Raw genomic sequence first — 23,714 nt, forward strand, 5'->3', positions numbered from 1 at the left:
CTCAGGCTTTTGTGGGCCAATAAAATCAGATGTGGATGACGGACCCATCACTTTCATTGCTTCCTAATTCTTATATTAATTCTCTGTTTACTGTTTACTACAATTTTATTTCCCCCCAAAAGAAAACACATAAAAAAAAAAAACTTTAATAATAATTTAAAAAATAAAATTACCCTTTTACACTACCTCATGTGTATATTGTTGATACATCTTTTCAGCTCATCAATTCCATCAAAATGTACTCAAATTTCTGGAGTGTTCAATGAAAAAGAACCATCAAGCTGCCATGCATCCATGGGCGAAGCAGCTATTGCCTAACATTCCCTATTTTATTACACACAGCAGCTTCACAAAAACAAAAAAATTAGAGAAGAAGCCCATTCACATCTTGTGGTACTAAAAATACTTTCCCAAGAAAATCATAAATTTATTCCCCAAAATATACGCTACAAGAACAATATAGTAAGATCTAATATTTTAATGCACCAAATATAATAACATTTTTAGATGATTAAAAAATTTTAAAGGTAGGCACAGTCTCATGATATGCAAGTTTCAGACTAAGACTCTCCCTTCGGATGTTACCTATATATATGACCCTCTACACCCCTTAGTCCCTACAAACAAAATTCACATCATATTCTCTGACAAAAGCTCCTAAGACTTCATACCTCAAAAACAAAAAACTCTCATATTTTCACTTCCAAGATTGTCCACAAAAACATTTCTAGCTTATTCACACCTTGTACTCTATTCTATTCTGTTCTATTCAAGCCACAAACACATTTCTCCCACAATCGACACCTTTTAGTCTTTTGAACAAACATGGAGAACTTCTTTGGTTTTGCTGATCATGAAGATTTCTTCTCTCGTAGATGCATTTGGGTTAATGGTCCAGTCATAGTTGGTGCTGGCCCGTCTGGGCTAGCCACAGCTGCTTGTCTTAGAGAACAAGGAGTTCCCTATGTTGTCCTTGAAAAAGCTGATTGCATAGCTTCCTTGTGGCAAAACCGCACCTATGACAGGCTAAAGCTTCACCTCCCTAAGCAATTTTGCCAGCTCCCTAAGCTTCCTTTCCCACAAGAATTCCCTGAATACCCAACAAGGATTCAATTCATAGAGTATTTGGAGAACTATGCTAAGCACTTTGAGATCAACCCACGATTCAATGAGTGCGTTCAGTCCGCTAGGTACGATGAGACTAGTGGATTGTGGCGTGTCAAGACTTCTGAAGCTGAATACATTTGCCGCTGGCTTGTGGTGGCCACAGGCGAGAATGCTGAGGTTGTCTGGCCTGATATTGAAGGATTAACTGAGTTTAAAGGCGATGTCAAGCACGTTAGTGAGTACAAGTCCGGCAAGAAGTACGAAGGGAAGAAAGTACTTGTTGTGGGGTGTGGCAATTCTGGCATGGAAGTTTCTCTTGATCTTTGCAACCACAATGCCTCACCATCCTTGGTGCTTCGTAACTCGGTAAGTACTATTACTTAAGTCCTCATAGTGCTAACTCAGGACTACTTTTTTCCAAGAAAATTATGAATTTAATCATTTAACTAGTATTCTAACGGCGTTTGTTCTGTTTTACAATACAGGTTCACGTCTTGCCAAGAGAAATACTTGGGAAATCTACATTTGAATTGGCGGTTTTGATGATGAAATGGCTTCCCCTTTGGCTAGTTGACAAGCTCCTCTTGTTTCTTACGTGGTTGATGCTTGGAAGCATTGAGAAATACGGGTTGAAAAGGCCTGCAGTTGGGCCAATGCAGCTCAAGAACACTATGGGGAAGACTCCTGTGCTGGACATTGGTGCATTGGACAAAATCAAATCTGGTGGCATTAAGGTTGTTCCTGGAGTCAAGAGGTTCTTACACAACCAAGTAGAACTTGTAAATGGCGAGATGCTTGATATTGATTCAGTTGTTTTTGCTACTGGATACCGCAGCAATGTCCCTTCTTGGCTTCAGGTGAGAAAATGTTCTAATTCCTCTGTTTCTCTTCTTTTATGGGGTGTTTGAAAGGCAGTTTTGACAGTTGGTTTTTAACAAAACAATAAACAGTTTGATTACTTGATTTCCATGCTAAAAAATGTCAGACTCTGAGCTGATAGTTTGGCATTTATGCCAGTTTTGAATTTGTCCTATTACCTTACAAAAATATCCTTTTAAAAAAAAAAAAAAAAGAGAACTGTTTTAGAAGCTTCCTATTATGATGGTTTGCACAAATAGGCTAATTTTGTTTTGGTTTAATGTACAGGAAAATGAGTTCTTCTCCAAGAATGGATTTCCAAAAGCAGCTTTCCCACATGGGTGGAAAGGAAACAGTGGACTTTATGCAGTTGGGTTCACAAGGAGAGGGCTCTCTGGTGCGTCCTTAGATGCCATGAGAATAGCACAAGATATTGGCCAAGTCTGGAGAGAGGAAACTAAGCAAAAGAAGAGAACCACAGCTTGCCATAGAAGATGTATTTCCCAGTTCTAAACATTCAATATTTCAACTTAATCATCCAGTGAATCTCAGTTGTTTAGTGAGATTTTTGTAGAGTAAAAAAGAAAAAAAAAAGAAAAAAAAATAATGACATTGTATAAAAACACAAAGAAAGAAACAGATAGCGCAGAGTTACAGCCCTCTCCAAAGGCCCAAGTTTTCAGGTGTTTTGGGCATTTTGTAAACTGAGGATGATGTGGCTGTTCTTGTTCTTGTTCCGTTTTTGGGTTTTTTTTTTGGAGTTTCATACAGTTTGTGTACCATATTCAATGAAGTTGAATGACAAAAGTTTCTTTTTTCACTATTAGATGTTGCATCTCTATTCTAGTTTCAACTCAAGAAAGCCTTGATAGCAGACTAGTTAACATTATTTGTACTTTTCCTATGAACTTGACAGATCAAACATGAAAATTTCCTCTCTTCTTTTTCATGTTTAATATAATTTTTGTACCATATTCAATGAATAAGTTTTTGATAATTTAAACTCTATTGTCCTCATTGACATATTCAATGATTTAAGTTAAATAAATGACAAAAAGTTTCCTTTTTTGACCGATGCCCTGTTGATCAATTTGATTTTTATGTTTCAAATGTGGTACTTGTATCTCTATTCTAATTTCCATTCAAGCAAGCCTTAATAATAGACTGGTTAACACCATTTTTACACCATAGTAAAAAAGATAATTCAATAGTTAGAAGAAGGGGAATTTGAACTCTTGAGAATTAAAATCAGTTGAATTATCTATTTTTTTATTATTTTATTTTATATACTTCAATAGTTAGAGTATGAGAAATTTAAATCTAGAATGTTTACGTTTGAAACACCACGAGATATAAGTTGAGCTATAAACTCCTGATATTTTTAAATGGTTCTTGAGAGATCTTAATAAACTATTGACTTTATTTCTGCATCAAGGTTTTATCAAAGAAAGGCCCATAGATTCAATGTTTGAGATTGCAACTTGACAATAATCATCAATCATCAGATGAGTAGGTCCCATGCATTACAATGGGAATCCAACACCCACCACCATCCCCCCCCCCCCCCCTCTCTCTCTCTCTCTCTCTCTCGGAAGATAACTTAACCATTTTCCAATACGGCTACACATCACTATTCTCTTTAAAATTATTATCTTGAGTTTGACCAACTCACAAAAATAACATATATAATAGGTTTACAAAGCCTCTGTTGGTTTGCACATGGTTTGCGCCACACAGAAACTCAATGAAAATATAGTAGTTAAATCTTCTCTGGAAAGCATGATGTAAAGTTGAGAAGAACTTGGAATGTTAATACTTTTGTTTATTGATGACTTCATATATGTTTGGTTTTAGGTGATAGAAGTAGCTCTACTCTTCTATTAGAAATCTTAAACCTGGTGCACAGGGAAAAGAGCAAGGCCAGACAAAAATTACATGAATAAAAAAAATTCAAATGAAGATTGCTATGTTTTACATAATTGGCGTCGCCCGGGTTCGAACCGGAGACCTTCAGTGTGTTAGACTGACGTGATAACCAACTACACCACGACACCATGTTGCACTCTCAGCTCGATACTCTTTATAAGTACATTGCAGAATGGGGTTTTCATGCTAAATTGGATGTCTGAATTATGTTGTTCCCATATTTTAATCATGAAAAGAATGAGAGAAATGGAATTTTTTTAGAATATAATTTAAATAAAATGGTTTGATTTTCTAAAACTACTTTTTTTATTTTTAAATTTAGTGAAAAATGAAAATTGACTTTTGAAATAAAGTTTAAAAAAAGTTAAGAAAGTCATCAATATAGCATTCATTGATCTAAAAGGACCATATTTATATTATTTAGAGACATCATCACAAATATTGGCAGCTTCAGAAATTTTTTTCTAAGGGGGTTAGTAGTGGCGAAACTAGGAATATGTCATGGGGGTGAATAAAAAATAAAATGATTATTTTTTTCTGATAGACTGATGGAAAAGGGAAGTTAGTGTCAACAATTTCCTTTCCAATTCCATGTTTGTAACATCCAATGGAAGCAAATTAATTTGTGACACATGGGTTGGGGAAGGGTTTTCCCGCCAAGGCTTTGATTGCAGTCACAATATAGATTATAGAATATAGAGGCAACTTGGTATTATGCCCTTCAAACATAGAAAAAGTGTAGCCGAGGTAGTAAGTACTAAGTACTTTTCATAGCAATTGACAAGAGTTCCCGAACTCCATATAGCCACAAAAAACCATATATGATAAGTCAAGACTTTAAATTTTGTTCTTAAGCGAAAGAGAAATCCAAGTTTCCATTCTCCATGACTCATCACACAGCTCATTCTACAATCTACACCGTTCTGGCGTTCTCTATCTAGGGAGGAAAAACATCCATCGTGAGTTATGATTAAATCAATCATTCATACAAATACAAGAGGGGGTTCTCTTTTGGGGGTTCAGATAATTCCAAAATAAAACCAAACACTGTCATACCAATCAAAAATATTTTCTTTTTTCTATGGGAACGACATTTATGAACTTATACAGCAAATCTTCTGAGTTTTGTTTTTTTTTTTTTTTTTTCATATGATTAGATTTAAATCAATTGTGACACATTCATTCCATGATGATTGTTCTTAATCATTAGGCTAAGACACCAATTAGATTTGAATTCAAATTTAGGTATTTTATTCAACAACAAAAGACTTAGTCAATTGATCTAACTCGAACTAACTTAAATGGTAACAAACAAGACATGAAGGTGTGCAGTTACTTATCCTAAAATTAAACGGATGCTGCTATTGATTTACTAGTGTGACTAAAATTATTGGAAAATCTTAGGAAACTTTGTATAAAACTTAAATAATTTTATCTTGATTATTGTCACCATAGAGTGAGATTAGAGAAATTATAAATGAAAATGAAACTTGGCCTCATAGGTGTAAAATACATCTATGATCTATCAAAATCTATAGAGGAAATAAAGTGGACAAAGGAACGAAGTCACAAATCTTTGCCACGGGCTACTCGTTATACTGCATGAATATAATCAAATGACATAACCAAAGATAAGGTTGATGTAATGGACTGCTTATAATTTTTTTTGTATAGCCACGGGTAGAGTTGGTGTAATGGATTCCTAACAATTACGTTTTGCATTTGCTGATTAGAATTGCAAATTATTGTTGAAAGCGTACCACTACTACCCCGTAGAGGAAAAAACACAAGTTACAAGTACAAGAAATGAAGCCCAGAAACACTGTCAATTTACCCCAAAGTTGAACCAGAGCCGCCATAAGGACTAGTTCTTAGTCTTTACCTTCCCAATTCCAAAATAGAGCTTAGAAAACAGCCCACATGGCGTGAGTCCCCATGGCACTGATTGTGAAATTACAGGCTTTTCAACTCAATGGCCCATCTATTTTTCTGCATTACCACATGAACCTCAAATCAAAAGCAACTCAGTTTTCCTCAACGTGAGTCTGACTGCATTAACAGCTTCAGTTTGTGTCCAATCAAAATAGAAACATTTCAGTGAGAAAACAGTAAAATAACACATGGGATGGCCACCATTTTCTCTTCCATAATCCCATCACAAAAGGGCCCATTTTCTGATTTTCACTTTCACTACCCTTGTACTCTCTGCAAATTAGCATATGTTTCTTCACATGGTTTTGTCGACTAATTCAGGTGGGTGGACCTCTAAGGACTATCCTTACAATTCGTATTTTTATATAGGAGAAAATATTGATGGATTTTAATCCTAACAATAATTCAAATCCGATGCAATGCCTGAGATTTAAGATATGAGAAATCGAAATCATGTTTAAATATCTGTACATCATCTTTATTAAGTTGTGCTGTACTCTTTTTAGTACTTTGAAGTACATTTCAATTGTCTGGTTTGATGATTTTGGTGGTACATTTCCAACTTGAACATGCTGAAAACAATCCTAATTAGGCAAAAGTCTGCATTCTTGTTTCTTTGGTGACAGGATTCCCTTATCATTAACGGAAGATCCAAATGTTTCATACCTACTGTCAACTATTTGCAGAATCATTAGCTCTAGTGAAAGAGTATGTTCTTACTGCATATGCATTGCTTTTCTTAACCTCAAACTATACACTTTGCTGTCCCCAAATAATTCCTTATCATTCTGATGATGAATAACTGCAGAACCTTAATTATATGACTAGGATATTGACTAGAGTGTCAGCTTACTCTACTTCACAGGTTAAAATTAAATATTGACTATAACATCTGCCAAAAATAACAAAAGTAGGGTTCTCTCCTTCACTTCCTCATGACCATGTTCCACAGACAAACTCAAACCTCCTCAACCCAGGCTGCAACCTCTAACCTGGCATGCCTAGTTGTTAGACCATCATGTTTTATCTTGTCCAATGTTGGACTGACTTAATCAGATCACGAGTCAGGCTGCAAGCAGAACATGACATTAACACATAGAAAGCTAGTGCAACTAGATCCCAGACCAAATTATTTAATTTCAGATTTTGAATAGAATCAACAAGTAGGTGAAACCATAAAACAATTTGCATTCATTTCTGATTTGCAGCTATTTATGGGGAATACACAAGCAATGCAGGGATAAAATGCATCCTTTAGTGCTCAAAGGTTTTATTTTAAAGAGAAAGAACTTAATATTATTATGCAGAGCATTTGAAGAAAGTAAAAGTATGAAGCGAATCTTTGATGCTATGATTTGAGAAATTTATATTTAGGTAGAAAATGTTTTCAGTTGTTTAGCCCAATATTCGTTGAAGCACAATGATGTCATGCTAGTTTTTATTCTAGGCAGTCAACATATTAACTGATCATCACATGAAAGAAAAGAAACACGTTGTAATTTTGGAAATATCAGAGTATGGATTATCCTGAATTAGTCATGCCTACAACAAAACAAATTGGTGGTGCAAATTGGAAAAAATTTGCTAAAATTCTTGAATTTTATACTTGACATGAAAGTACAAAATTATCAAATTTTCTTTTGAACTTAAACATTTAACGTAGAGGAATTGGAATGGGTACACTGAATTGTTTGAGAATCTTTTTTCCTACCTTCACATCAATATCCCAATTAGGTTTCCAATGAATTTTCATTTTTATTTTTATCTATTTATTTTAATGAAGTAAAACATAAACAGCGACATAAGGGTAAAAAATATCTTTGCATGATTGCTTGTGAGCTCGGTATCCATATATATATATATATATATATATATATATATATATATATATATATTTGCCAGAGTTGATAATATCACTTGATAAATATTGTGATTTCTTTCTCATCTCCAAAAAATAATATCTAGTCTTGTGCAAGAATTTTATAAAAGGACACATTAAGTAGCATATAGTAGCCCATACATAAAATGAACAGATTTGAGATATTAAAAATAGCAACCTACCTACCAAAAACAAGAAAAAAGAATAACCTAAATATGAGGTAAATCAATAAACCATAACAAACTCATGAAAGCACAAGCTCTCCTCCGTTTAGTAGATGTCTAATTAGTCACTTCAATCTCTCCCCATGCTTGTCAAAGTATTTATTAAGCCAAAGAAAGAATGTTATAATAAACATGTATAATATGTTCAAATGATAACCAAATTATAGAAAATTAAACAAATAACTAGCATACTAGCTAATAAAGACATTGCAAAGAAAAAGTGACAAATTATGAGAGATGAACTAAGATAAGATTTAAAAAATATATATAAATTAAAAAGCTACTTTATGTGATTAACAATTTGAGCAAAACTAGAATTATGTATGAAAATTCCCACACGAAATTAAGGTCATTTGCAATAATTTTATGAATTTATGTATGAATGTGTTAAAACTGCCACTGTTACAGTATCTGTGTTTACGACATGAAATTGTTGGATTAAATTATGTTCTTTGAAGTTGGATGCTAGGGTAAGTTCCTATGAAATTTGATACACATATGGTTGTAATGGAATTGGTCTAACAGCAACTGGATGAATATAGAAATAATAGTGTAATTTCCAAGTTGACTGAAATTCTTTTAGGGCATATTTGAGCATGCTGGTTTATATGATTTTTAATAAATCATGTCTTTATTATTTGTGTCTGAAACTGCAATGGAAAGAACTAGACATCCATAGGATTAACTCTGTAAATTGGAATGAAAATTGGATATGATTTGATAGCCCATTTAAATTTTGTAATTGAAGTATATGCTACTGGAATAGGGAGTCAATAAGAAATGGACACCTGACTCTATGGTGAATGGATTGAGCTGAAAATTTGCATGTATGATGTTTGATTTGTAATTAGATGACTGCTTGTTTATTGTTTTGGGGGATGATTACAGGGACTCCTAGTTAGGGTAAAGAATAAGAAGGAATGGAAGTCTATGAGAGTTGATAGATGAGTTGTGAAATGAACACTCCTTATGAGATAGAACACATACTAAGTAATGAAACTGTCATCCTTTGATCTAGGGATAGGCCAAGAATAGTAGATAATTCCACTACAAGCTTTGAGACTTCAAGGTATCTGCCTCAAGGTAAGAGAATGTGCCATGACCTTAATTGAATTGATCCACATCATAATGAAATTCATTTGATTGATACATAGATCGACTTACCAATTCAGTATAGATCTAAATATTTCCTTGAATCATTTGATAATTTTTTTACTTGTGTCTCTAACTCAATTCATTGGGAGATCTAATGCTTGGAATCAAATTCTATTTGATTATTATCATACATATTTGTTTGATTGGATTAGACCATACATATATATATTTTTTAAAAGTTGCACACCTTGGAGAGCAGCACACTTTGGGATGCAAAGGAGCTATTATCGCCAAACTCTCTAACCTTATGCGGCATCAGGCTACTAAGAAGGATGTTCACCTTTTAAAAAATCCCATATATGTAGGCAGGAATAAGGGAAAGGGTCAGATTTATTGTGACGGTCAGATTTAGCATCAGGCTACTAAAACATGTTTTGTAGATTTACAATCAATCCTGATCAAAAACTTTTGATTCAAAAGATCACTTTGAAATTTTGAAATGCATAGTACTATAGATAGTATTTCTTTCTTAATAGTGCTATAATTAATCTGAGTGGGAGTCCATATTCCTGAATGAGAATAGACTATCTGTTCAGGAGAATTAGGACTAACACGCTGGAGGAGGATGCCACCATACCCTATGTTAGAGGCATCTGTCTGGACAATCTTTAAGGAATTGACTGAGGGAATTCCTAAGCAACGAAGGGTCTTGACATATTGCTTGATATGTTGGACCACTGTGGTATGGGCTGGAGTCCAAGGGGACGGATTGGTTCGAAGCCTATCAAAAAGAAGTTTGCATTGCTGTCTGAGATTTTGATAGAAATCGGAGATATAGTTGAAAGATCCTAGAAATCTTTGAAGCTGGGTTTTATCTATGATTTCATTTGGAAACTTATCCGCAAACTGGATAGGTCTATCTATGAGTTTTATTACACCATAGTGAATATCAAAACCTAAGAAACGAACTCTAGTTTGGAAAAGTTTGATCTTGGGGGCTGAAACAACAAGACCATTGAGCTTGATAGTATGGAGGAATGCTCTTAGGTGTTTCTGATGTTGTTCCAAAGATTCTGAAAAGATGAGTACATCATCGATGTATACAATTGCATGACTGGAGAATGAATTGAAAATCTCATACATGATATTTTGGAATTCAGAAGGTGCATTCTTGAGGCCAAAGGGCATTACATTCCATTCGTAATGTCCAAAGGGTGTGGTGAAGGCTGTCTTATACCTATCAGGCTCTCTGATTTGTATTTGCCAAAAACCACTATTCATGTCAAACTTGCTGAAAACCACTGCTCTACTAAGCCTATTGACTAAGTCTTTCTTGTTGGGAATCGGGTACCTTACCCATTTTAAGACTTTGTTAAGGGGCTTGTAATTGATAACCAACCTAGGGACACCTCTTTCTATCTCAGCATTTTTCTAGACATAAAAGGCTGGACAAGACCATGGTGATTTGGATTTCCTGATGATTCTTTTCTTAAGGAGGTCTTCTATTTCTGCCTTGCAAGTATCCATGAGTTCCTGGTTCATTTGGATAGGTCGAGCTTTGGTAGGGATATCATTTTCACTGAAATCTTTGATATATGGGAGAGCTACCCCGTGTCTCTTTTTATGCCAAAAAGCTGTGGGTAGATCAGAGTATCTTAGGGCATATATATATATATATATATATATATAAAAGCTGAAGTGTAACATTTATTGTTGCTACGTTCCTATTAAGTCACCCCATCTGCCACGTTATTGACCACACCATTAGTGTTTTTTATATTTATTTTTACCTCTAATTTTTTTACAATATTAAATATAAAATAATATTGATTTCACAAATTCATTTTAGGAGGTTTTAACTTTACATATTTATCTACTTTAATTTTGATGTTATAACTAAATAATAAATCAATGAAAAATCAAAACAAAAATGTTGTTTATATATGTTCTCTTGGGCGTTTTTAACTTGAAATATTATTTTGCCCATTTGTCTGCTTGTATTTTGACTCTTCTTATTCCCAAACTCTTACTATAAATTTGCTACTCTCTCCCATTCTTTGCATATTTTTCTCATACACAAAAGGTTATTTCTCTCTCTCTCTCTTTCTCTCTCTCTCTCTTTCTCTCTCTCTCTCTCTCTCTCTCTCTCAATTTTATTTTTTATTTTTTTGATGAAATTTTTTATTTTTCTTGCATCTCTACCTTAATTAATGAATATTATTGACTAATTCATATGCGTTCCTTGAAGCAAATATTTTTTTTTATCATTTTCTTTACAACAATAAATACTTTAAATGAATGAAGTTTGTTGTTGATCTTATTTGGGTAATATCATATTATAATATGTCAAATTTTGTGTTGTTTTCAAGTTTTAATTTTTAATTAAAAAACAACAAAATAGTCTGGACAAGCTATTGAAGAAAAGTTAGTGTTGTTGAAGATAATGATCTTTATGGAGTTTACTTTCATTATTTGTAAATATTTTGTTTAATAAATTAATACTGAATTGTTATGTCTTTGTTATATGATATTCTTAGATGTTTGAGTAATTGCTTTAAGTGTTTTATGAATATTTTATATTGTTCTTCATCTTCCTTACCTTATTTGTATATTCTTTGAGACTTTTAAGAAAACATATTTAATTTTGTTCTTAAAATTATGTATCTAGCTATCCATTTTTCACATGTTGGATTAGGTGTAACATTAGATTCTGACAGTATTACTTCTTTTTATTAATTTATGCATATTGTAGTTTTGTTGAGTTTTATTAATTTCTTTTTAGATATTTTTCTTGGTGTTTTTGATTGTATGCTAGAAAAAATTAGGTTTGAAAAAGTTGTTTAAAACTAAAAAAATAATTTTCAAATTATATATACTTTTTAATAATATACAAAATATTATACATAATTTGTATTAAAAAATTAATATTTTCACTAACTTACCTTTGAATTCTTGAGAAAAAAAATGTATTTTTTTAAAATTTTGGTACAACAGATATTATATACATTAAATTTTGTGATTTTTTATATAATAAATGAAAATATGATTATGAATTACAATACTATTTATTAACTTTATGGGATTATGCATTGAATATTTATCTATTGTAAGCAATGATCTAAGGAATTTTTTTCCTCCTCAGTCAGATTGGGAGAGCAAAACAACTCATATTTTTTATGATTAATACTTTGACCTGAGATTTTGCAGTACCATTCTACAGTCTTTCTGATATTATCATGAGAGGAATGATCATTAAGAAAAAAGAGAAGAGAGTCATCTGCAAAGAGCAGATGAATGAATGAACAGCCTTGATTTCCATAATAATTGTACGGGAGCTCAATTAATATATGGGAGCTCATAAAGAAATTGCAACTCCATTTATTATTATCCTTCCATCCTTGTAATTTATTTTGTAGCCTCTCAACAAGATCTTGGAAATCCTTTTTCCTCTGAGTTTAAAGTTGACTCCCAAGTATTTGCTCGGTTTTTGCACTAAGTTGACTTGTAAGCATTGATCGAAGGAGTTTTTTTTCCTCCTTAGTTAGATTGGGAGAGCAAAACAACTCAGATTTTTGATGATTAATACTTTGACTTGAGATTTTGCAATACCACTCTACAGTCTTTCTGATATTATCACGAGAGGAATGATCATTATGAAAAAAGAGGATAGAGGCAGCTGCAAAGAGTAGATGAATGAATGAACAACCTTGCTTTCCAACTTTAACTCCCTCGATAAGTTTCTCGTTCTCAGCTTGCAGTAATGCTAAGGAAAGGATGTTAGCACAGAAAAGGAAAAGGTAGGGTGATAACGGATCACCTGACCTCAATCCTCTAGAAGGTTTGAAAGAATTAGTAGGGCTACCATTGACAAGCAAAGCATAACTAATAGTGGAAACACAGTTAAGCATCCAGTTAACCATTGCTCATCTCAATCTTTAAGGCACCAAAATTATTCTTCATTCCTTTCAACTTAGTCAAATAGTCAAAAAATTAATGAGCAATTAGGATATTGTCTGTAATGAGTCTGCCTTGTATAAAAGCATTTTGGTATGGAGAAATAAGAGCATTCATGAGAGGTTTGAGTCTATTAACAAGAAGTTTGTATATGATTTTATTTATGACGTTGCACAGGCTTATAGGTCTAAAATTTGAAACATCATCAGGGATTGGGCATTTAGTAAATAATAAAAGTGTTGAAAGTATGGTTAAGGGTTTTAAGAAGTGAACCTAAATGGGAGAAGGCTAGCACATAGTTGGAATTTCTTGACAATATTCCAAAATTCCTAGTAGAAGAAAGCTGGAATTTCCATTACGTTCTAAGGCTTTATAGGGTCCAAGCTTAAACACTGTGCTTTAATCTCCACTGCAATAATTGGCTTCTTTTACTGTATGAGTTTAAAAAATATAAGAAAAGCATAAGTTGTTCGAAAATCCATATGATTTTTCAGACATTATGAAGAAATACATGAAAATTACAACATATAATAAAAGCTGTAGTGATTTTTTTAAAGAACTTATTACGATTAGACTTGTATTATTAAGAACTACTAAATGGCTGATGTAAGTGCTTGGTAATGCTTTAGGTTCTTTTAATGGAACTCCAATTAACCCAAAAATGAACAACTGTTAAGCAAGAAGCTTTTAGGTAGAGTCCAATAAGGTATTTCAACCTTAGCTTTCAAGGGTTCAAAGAGTTCAATAATGTTCATTTGAAAGTTTAACACAAAAGGCACAACAGGAGGTTGAATCTTGTAACACAGAAAAAGGGTTATAAAAAAAAATTGTAACACAGATAAAGAATTACTCAAGGCAACAATGTGATTTAAAAGAAAAGAACTTTTGAGTGAAGATTTTTTTGGGGGGTTGTGGACAGAACGAAAATGGAAGTCGCCATCTAGTTTTTGTAATGGTTTAGAAACCATATATATAGTGTTCTCTCGAGAAAAGACCATTGATCTTACTACGAGAGATATGGGTTCGGAGTTAAGGTACGGTCTTGGAAAGGTGTTAGGCACTCAAAATTGCTCAATCCTAAGGTTGACTTCCTCTTATTGTGTCTTATGTCTTAACCCTATTAAAGACACATTCAATATTGTTATCTAACTCACACACACGCTAACATGCATCTAAACACACAACATCGCATCAATCGTCTCTAACCATACATCTAACATGCTTGTCAACCAAAGCCTAACATTCATCTAATCATGCATCTCATCACATCATAGATCCTAACATACATCTAGCATACATGTCACCTCATCCTAGCATTTATCTAATCATGGCATAACATCCCAAACAAGGTAGCAACAAAGACAAGCCAATAAAAGGGCATGGTAATCAAGCATAGGTCATAACATGTATTTCAAACTCTTAAGCATGAAATCAAGCATCAAACAACACAAAAAATGCATGTTCATAATAATGCATGGGTTACCGCACTTACCTTACAGCAACTCAGCACCTATGACATTATACATAAGCATGTGAATGCATGTTTATGGCATCAAATAAGACAACACAAGATAAATCCTAATTCTAACACGTGAAAGTAAATAGTCAATTACACATGTGAAACAGAAGCTTAAGAATATAAAAACATGGGAAAGAGCCCAAACAGAAGTATTACATGTGAAAACAGAAGCAGAAAAAAGATGAAATAAAATTAGGGTTTCTGGGCTAGTTCATACGTATGCATGAACAACCTTGCGTGAGCATAATCAAGCTTGCGTGCATAGGCAAGATTATGCGCATGTGGGTTTCTGCCTAGAACCACAACAAAGACTTAAAATGCTAAATCTAACATCCTAAAATGCTTTCTAAACATACAAAAACATAAACTTAGATTACATAAACAATAATACATATTACAACAAGAAAATAAAGCAAACAGAAAGATTAAAGTGCAAAAAGGAAAAGAAAAGAAAAGAAAAGTTTAGACTAGATAGCTCAAACAAAAGCTTTTAAAGCTTGATTTTTTACCGTTCCCTCTTAGTCAAATCTATTCACAATTTAATAAAAGAGTAATTAGTAATCTTAAACTCAAAAATCAAGGCCAGAAAATGCCGTAATCAAAAGAAAATTGACTTGAGGATGAATCTTAGTGTTTTCCCATGGGAATTTTGTGTATTTTGAAAATATATTATGTAAAGTTACTTATAGTGTGAAAATAAGGGTTTGGAACGACTCTCAGATGATGTGGGATTCAATTATAACCTCAACATTAGTGTAGAAAACTTATCTTATTTAGTTTCTGGAATTCGCTACGCGTGCACAGGATCGTGCTTGTGTGAGCATAGCGAGAGTTTCCTTGGCCTTACTTTTCCAAAAATAGATATACTTACTCATTAAAAGTTATACTTTTTATTTTAACATTTCTCAAGTCAATTTAACATCTGATTGGGCCAAAAACGAACCTTGGATCTTAGAATTCAGCATCATTAGGGAATGGGACCCGAGTCGTAAAGGGTACAAAATGCGAAGTCTATAGGGGTATGGTCTGGGTAGTCTTCTGCTGCAATGTGAATGTTGCACATTTTCAAATGGGGAATATAAATCTGGTCTTGTAGGATTGGAGAAACGGATAGTTAATGCTAAAGAGGAGGTACCTTAGGCTAGAATTCTACTATACAAGTTAATTGTTATAGTGGTAACATTCTATGCTTTTAGGTCCTGAATCGTTTTAAACGGTAGTATGCAAAAACCTCTTGGCATGAGCTAAATTATATTTTAGACAAGATATTAAATTTTCAGTATTTTCCAGTAAGTAAAATTGCTTTCTTGTGTTCAACTTTTAATTTATCTAAGTTTAATAATTGTCAATTTTTTTTTAAAAAATGGTTATGGTTTCCTTTACTTTTGTGCCATTATCTTTATTTACTTGTCTTCCTTTTTCTCTCTTTCTAGCATTCCCATTCTTTACAAAAGACAGAGATATTGCGATTCCTGCTTTTGATACTTCAAGTATTGAACTTTCAGCATTCTTGATCGAGTATTCTTGTGCACTGTTTCTCCTCCAACATCAAAAGTAAACGGCTTGTGTTGGCTTCAAACATCAACAAATCTACGGTCTAAATTTAGTGATCAGAACAAGTGAGACTGAGGGTTGGTTTTCTTGGTTCCATGTTGGTGAACATTTCTTTAAATTTGATATATATTTTCCCATGCATCCTAATTTATTGGGAATTCTTGAGCATAGATTAATTGCTATTTTCCAATTTATAGTCTTTGCAATAGTTTTGTATGTCAACCACTTGAAAGTTTGCATGTAGTTGTATTGGAGCAAGAATTGTCTAATCATATTGGTAGCAGCAATCTTTATTTTATCAAACATACTACCAATAAGTACTCAGATGTTTTCTAATTCTATTGGTAGCCCATGGTAACTTTTCCACACTCATGTGCACATGAAGATTGCTCAGTTTGATTAGTCCTCTCGAATGGAATGTATTTGATATTATGTTAGATCGCCAAAAGCAAATTCATGATGTATGAATTCCTACACCAAGTAAAAGCCAATTAAAGTATCACAAGCAATGTCTATCAATTTCGTAAGGGTTGGCTTTGGATTTTTATTTTTATTTTTTTAAGGGTTACCATTATTAAACCCTTATAGTACTTAGACACAAACCGGCCCCTTTGCTTGCCTTTTGACCTAGTGGGCAAGTATGCATTTTTAGTCTAAATTCCATGAGTTGTAACAAATTCCAATACTAAAGCATGGGTTCCCAAGGAGTGTAAAACTTGTACGTGAATATTTTTATATGACTAATGTATATAGATCAATATGAAGATTATACACACTAAAATTAAACTAAAATTAGGCAGTTAAGAGTTTCACAAGTGCACAAGATTCTACATGACAATGTTATTATGCTTTTACTGAATAATGTTTGAAAACTCAAGCTAAGGCACCTTTACTAATATTAGAATATAAGACGCTTCTTTCTCAAAGTTTTTGCACTTCTTAGTCAAAAGCTTTGAAGTTCCTACCCCTTTTTTTTATGGGATATATTTGAAGAAGGGCAGGTTTGGAACCCTATACAAGGTCTGAGGCAACTTGTTATATTGGTAGCTGTGCGTGTTAATAGTGTTAAGGATAAAGATGAGTTTGCTAGTGACTCAATCTCTTGAAGAAGTGCTGAAGTTATCTTCACTTAGTGATAGACTTTGCAGAATGTAGTTAGGCTGTAATTATCTTTCAATTGTAACTTAGAGTTGTAACTTATCAACAATCTCTGTTTATTTGAATATGAATACAAAATGTGCGATGTAAGCTGCCACTTCCAATTACAATATTTTCTTCAGTTTATGCACTCTCCTACTATTATTCATTGGTCAGTAGCCAAGCGAGTGTTAAGATATCTCAAAGGCTCACTTCATCGTGGTCTCTACTTTGGCAAGGGTTCTTTGATTCTAAATGCATTTTGTGACTCTGATTGGGTAGGGGATGTTGATGATAGAAGGTCTACTACTGGCTTTGCAGTTTTTCTTGGTCCTTTAATCTCTTGGAATGCAAAGAAGCAGGAGGTTGTGTCTCGATCAAGTACAGAGTCTGAGTATCAATCCATGGCTATGGTGACAGCTGAGTTATATTGGCTTCGAATGCTGCTCATAGACCTTTGTATCACCCTTCCTTGTCCTCCTAGACTTTGGTGTGATAACCTTGGTACATTGTCTCTTGCCACGAATCCAGTGTTTCATGCCCGCACCAAGCATGTTGAAGTTGATTACCATTTCACTAGAGAGAAGGTAGTACGTAGAGATATCTTTCTTAAGTTTTATCTCCACCTCAGCTCAACTTGTAGACTTATTTACCAAAGGGTTAACCTTTGCTAGATGTCACCTTCTACGTTCCAAGCTTATGAGTCATGACCTCCATCAGCTTGCAGGGGCATGTTAAGGATAAAGATGAGTTTGATAGTGACTCAATCTCCTGAAGAAATGCTGAAGTTATATTCACTTAGTGATAGACTCTACAAATTACATTTATAATGTGATCTTCACTTAGTGATAGACTTTACAGATTGTAGTTAGGCTGTAATTATCTTTCAGTTGTAACTTAGAGTTGTAACTTGTCAACAGTCTCTATATATTTGAATATAAATACAAAATATGGACAGTAGTGGAATGTAAGCTGCCACTTCCTATTCACAATATTTTCTATCAAATAGATCTTCTTCTATACTAGTAGTAGTAGTAGTAGTGGGTGAACCGGTTTAATATGGTTTTTTTTTTCTTTATTAGAAGGATAAGCATGGTTATTGCTGTTTGTCCCAACATTCAGTCAAGCTAGACTACTAACTTGCTCATAAACAATAAAAATCTAAATAAAAGAAATGTGCAAATATACCATTTTTGTACTTATACTTGATGATTCCATTAAAATATCACATGGATAAATTTCCAATAAATCATATAAACATTATGAAAATATAGATATAAAACAGCTCAATTTTCTTGGTGATATTACCTATTCAAGCTAATGGTTATTTCAAAATCCAAATCTCAATATATGTTGTGAGAAAATAAAACTATCTATAGGAAACTATCCAAGCCAACAGCTAAAACAATAGCATCACAATTGACACCACAATGTACTTATCCATACGAAGCAAGAGCATAAGCCAACAGAAAAATGGCAAGTAAACAAGTATTTTTACAAAACCCTTACAAGCAGTCTTTCAATCATATGGACTAGGCTTATGATTTGACTTTCCATTTACAATTTTATGCAAATTCAGTGAATCATCGACATCAAATTAATAAAATATATAATCATAACATATGCTATTACTTAATTCAAAATATTATTAATAAATGATGTGTATCGAGTTACAAATTGTGGAACATAAAATACAATATTCATAATTAATGTGGGACAGGATTTTTATTAATGAAAAGATCAAATTAGGAATTTAATCTACATATGAATGTGGTTGTGTGTGCCGTGTGGCTCTACAAAAGTTTTGCAAGCTTGGGTAATGAACACAAATTGGCCTAGAGAGAAAGAAAGTATCAATTGGTTGTCTTCTCTTTATGAATGACTATAAGAAAAAATGTTTATTACAATGAAAAAAATTGTTGCAATAACCTTAGAGTCATTGCAATAATTAATACAGGATGTTGCAATTAAATTTGAGGTAATAGGTTTGTGCAACCAAAAAATTTGTTGCAATAAACTCCAAACATTTTAATGACAAGTTTGATGCAATGATATATATATATTGATTGTTGCAATAAAATTTTTATTATTTCTAATATCTTGTAGATGTAGTCTATTACTTTATGAAACTTATTACAATAAATTACAAATAATTGACCAAAATAAGTCGGATTAAATTATTGCAATGATATCTCATTGTAATAGATAATTACTTCATTTTGTCATTGCGATAGATTATGAAATAATTGACACTAAGTTATTGCAACCATATATTTGTTTAAGAAATCAATTGAATTCCAATTTGAAGGAACTAATCAATCATTACACAATAATAGTTATTCAATGAAAACAAACAAAAAAACAAAGATTAAGATTACTATTTTGTTTAAGATATGAATTGAAATCCTTTTTTTTTAGAAGGTTTTTTAAAGAAACTATTCATTAAACCATTATAATTCATTAAAAACAAAAAAAATCCCAAAATTCTTTAAAAGAAGACTTTGTTTAAGATATGAATTGAAATCATCAAAGCAACATCATTAATTAAACACACAGACACATATAGCAACCCGCTTCTCAAAAAAAAAAAAAAAAAAAAAGATAGCAACCCACGTCTTAAAACTAAAACCCCAATTCTAATTCTAATTCTAATTTATACCAGAGGAATGTGTTGAGGGGGCTTGGTAGTGGCAGGTTTGGGCAATGATTAATGCGAAAGCAATCCCACGTCTACAAGTGAGCCAATTGGGGTGGAGGGGTTGTTCTTGAAGGCCAAGATTCGAGGATGATTGAGATTAAGAGAATTTGAATTTCAGAGAGAGAGAGAGAGAGAGTTAGGGGATATTTGGGGACTAGCATAGTAAGGGCATTCAATATAGGTAGCGTTTGGATCCAGCGCTTCTGCGTCTACGTTTCCAGTTCACGTTTCAGTTTTTTTTTTTTTTTTTTTTTTTTTTTGCTGCTTTTAAGGGACAAAGACTATTGTTTATGTACTGTGCATAAACAGTAGCCACAAAAGTAGACTTTTCAGCCCCTTTTTTGTGTATAAGTGAGTCCCGCGCACTGTTCAAGGGACCCACAAACTTCACTTTTCAGCATTTTTTTTTATTAAAAATGGATCCCACAGTACTATTTACACATTTAAAAATTATTTTGCTACAGTGTTCTCAGTTTTCAGCAATAAGTTCTATCCAAACGGACCCATAGTAAGTTAATACACATTTGAATCTTTTTAGCAAACTAGCATCTCGAGTTTTAGGAACTCGAGTTCTATATTAAACTTGAGTCTTAAAGACTCGCTTCGTACTTGATGAGTTGGACAGTAAAATGCCATATAAATCTCGAGTCTTAAAGACTCGAGTTAATTAAATCAAAATTGAGTCTTTAAGACTCAATTTTCTTAGGCAAAAACGATTATACCACATAGATCTCGATTCTTCAATTGAAATTTACTTGGATTTCGAGTCTTATAGACTCGAGTTTTGCTGGGAAAATTTTTATAACACACAGATACACATTAGTCACCCATAACACTTAGCCTCTAACACTCTTTCACCCATAACATTCGCCGGAACTCCAAAACCAAGCAACTCCTCGCACAGTCGGCTCTAATCCCCCCCACTAGTCGGCCCAACCAAGACCTAACTGTCAATAGGAAGTCTCAAAATGACCTCCACATCTTGTAGGGTGATTGACATCTCACTGTGTGGAAGATGAAACGTACGAGTCTTCGGCCGCCATCGCTCAACTAGGGCCAATATTAGGCCATGATCTATCTCTCTATAAGGGGCCCTAAACAATCCTTCTAGCCCTACTAACTTGATAATGTCTATCACCCAATTGTCTTGCATCGATATGTTTGCCATCTCCTTAGAGCGACCACGGCACTGAAGTGGGCCCAAGTCCTGTAAAATCAATAAAAATTATAATGGTTGTTAGAACTAGATATACAATTTTGAAAGAACTTGCTAAAAGTCAAATAGAACGTAAATATTAAAGGGGTTGTTAGAACTAGATATTTCACCTCGCCATTCCAAATGTCGGTTGATCGATGATATCGTTGTTGTGTTAGCACTGAACCATCATGGGACTAGGGCGCACGATCTCTAGCTCCTCATCGATCTGAGGGTCCATACTACAAAGAGTGATATTGTGTGATCATTAATAGTGTGGGGGCAAATAACTTGTTGTCATTATGTAACACTAGTCATAGATTGAAAAATAAAATAAAAAAAATAAAAAAAACTTGGCTTTATGTTTTCTGGAAAAAAACTTGGCTTTATATGTACACATAATACTATACATATACAGGAGTACCAAGAACATGCAAACTTCTAAGTTCTAGCAAGAGGAAAAATAATAATAATAACAACAACAACAACAACAACAACAATGACAATAAATGCCAAAATAGAGGAAATTTAGGGATCAGGACAAGCCAAATTCATTACATACAAGAAAAAAAAAAACGAGGACAGTATATAAGTCATTGTAGGAAATAGGAATAATACATTGTATAAGTCATTGTAGGATATAGGAATAATAATAGACACTAATTGAGAATCATACTGCTTCTTGGAAATCTTGGAAAGTGGGAGATATAAATAACTTTATATAATAAAAATCCAAATCCAAATTATTGTCTATACAACTATATCCTTGAAAGTTGAGATGAAATAGATTTCTACTATCTTCTATTAATTTTAGCTCAAGACAATAATAAGTGACACATGCCAAACAAATAAAACCCGAATCTCCTTCACAATGAATCTAAGGATTTGTCCCTTATGTCCAATTTCTTCTTCTAATACCTAATTATATAGACCCAGATGGACATTAATTTAGCACATAATGTTTGTAAATATGCAGGCTGCAATATCAATAAAATAACTCAAAAAAAATTCAAACTTTATGTATTAAAATCACCACATTCCTTAATGGATTCTTATTTAAACTTGCATATGAATGCTTGCAAACCCACATTTGCAAATTATGTGAAATGTTGTCATCTTTAAGGAACAAATAAGGTCTTTACACAAATTCACCACTATAGCTACAAAGATCATCAAAATTACAAACAAAATTAAATTCAACGATACTTGCTTTTTTAATTATATATGAAAATTTTAAATACATTACAACAATATTTCAGCTAAAAATTACAAAATTTATTACAGAAAGAACAAATTAAATAAAAGAAAAAGGAAAGATTTTCAAAAATGAAAAAAATTCTGAAATTGCCCAGCTAAAAATGTAGGAAACAGTCATTAATAGCAGTGCAGATTCCGCATATCAAAAGCTACAATCTCACAAAATAAACCAAAAAAGGCCAAATTTTGTAGGGGAAAAAAAAAAAGAAACCCAGATGGAATAATTATTTAAAAAGCTCAAATTTTTATAAGAAAAAGTATCTTTACCACATCACAAATTATTCCTCATTTCTCAATTCCCTATAAATGAACATACAAATGAGAAAACACACCTTCAAACTTGAAAAAAATCTGAACTTCTGCTGGTAGGGACAAAAGGGATTTTGAAGGTATGGGTGAGGCGATCGTCTGAAGCCGATTGCAAGGAAAGAGGAGAGCATTTGAGGGTGAGGGTGAGGGTGAGGGTGAGTTTTGTTGCACACCGAGGGGTTGAGGGTGACTAATTTGGGTGTTTGAGTGAGAGAGTGTTTGAACTTTGAGAGAATGTTTAAGAGAGAGAGAGTGTTTGAACTTTAAGAGAGTGTTTAAGAGACTGAGAGTGTTTGAACTTTGAGAGAGTGTTTGAGAGATTGGGAGTGTTTGAGCGAGGCATTTGAAAGTGGCTGCATTTCAGGTTTAGAGTGTGCAGATTTCGGGTCTTAAAAACTCGATTCTACATGCCTAAATTTGGTCCATGTGGAAAATTTGTCCACGTAAGGGTATGACAAACACCAAAAATTGAGTTCTAAAAACTCGAGAGGTTAGTTTCCAATATTCTTTTGAAACCTTACAACTAACAAAAATGTTTGATATTTATGGCCATTTGGAAAAAAACTTCGAGAAAGTTGTCTAAGAGAGTTGTGTGTATTTTTTTATTTATACTCTTTTTTGCGTGCGTGTGTTAATATAAATATATATATATTTTGATAAAGTGTGTTAATATTGATTGGTAATGAATACAAATATATTAGCTATTTAATAAATATTAAAGAATACTTTATATTTTAAGTTTTCAACCCTTTTATTTTAGAATAGGTCTCTACAAGAAAAATGTATCAAGTTGGATTAAATTATTTATTCTTAATTATGTTGTAAAAAAATGTTATAAAATTTTTATTACTTTTGTAATGTTTATTTAATTGTTTATACTTTTTTGTCCTTCACATTTAAATTTAATGTAAGGTATAAACACTCATTTAAAATTATTTGTATATTTTTGGATATATTTAGTAAATAATATGATAAGTTATTTTATTTTTATAATTTATATGATTAATTAAATTATTTTTATGACATCATTGGTCTGATTAGAGAACTGAAAACCACTCTTTTTTTTAGAT

The 23,714-nt window shown here is 32.9% G+C and overlaps 1 protein-coding gene and 1 non-coding gene across 2 annotated transcripts; one reads left to right on the plus strand and one right to left on the minus strand.

Annotated features, from left to right (window-relative positions):
* Positions 1–648: 648 nt before the first annotated feature.
* Positions 649–2,760, plus strand: LOC142620950 (putative indole-3-pyruvate monooxygenase YUCCA5). The gene is made up of 3 exons (XM_075794272.1): positions 649–1,473; positions 1,593–1,964; positions 2,254–2,760. The coding sequence occupies exons 1-3, from the start codon at positions 826–828 to the stop codon at positions 2,476–2,478; spliced, it is 1,245 nt and encodes a 414-aa protein (XP_075650387.1). The 5' UTR covers positions 649–825; the 3' UTR covers positions 2,479–2,760.
* Positions 2,761–3,945: 1,185 nt separating this feature from the next.
* Positions 3,946–4,019, minus strand: TRNAV-AAC (transfer RNA valine (anticodon AAC)). The gene has a single exon. It is a non-coding gene; the product is annotated as a tRNA-Val (tRNA).
* Between the last annotated feature and the right edge of the window lie 19,695 nt (positions 4,020–23,714).

Source organism: Castanea sativa, chromosome 12, assembly GCF_040712315.1.
Source record: "Castanea sativa cultivar Marrone di Chiusa Pesio chromosome 12, ASM4071231v1".
Taxonomy (NCBI): Eukaryota; Viridiplantae; Streptophyta; class Magnoliopsida; order Fagales; family Fagaceae; genus Castanea; species Castanea sativa.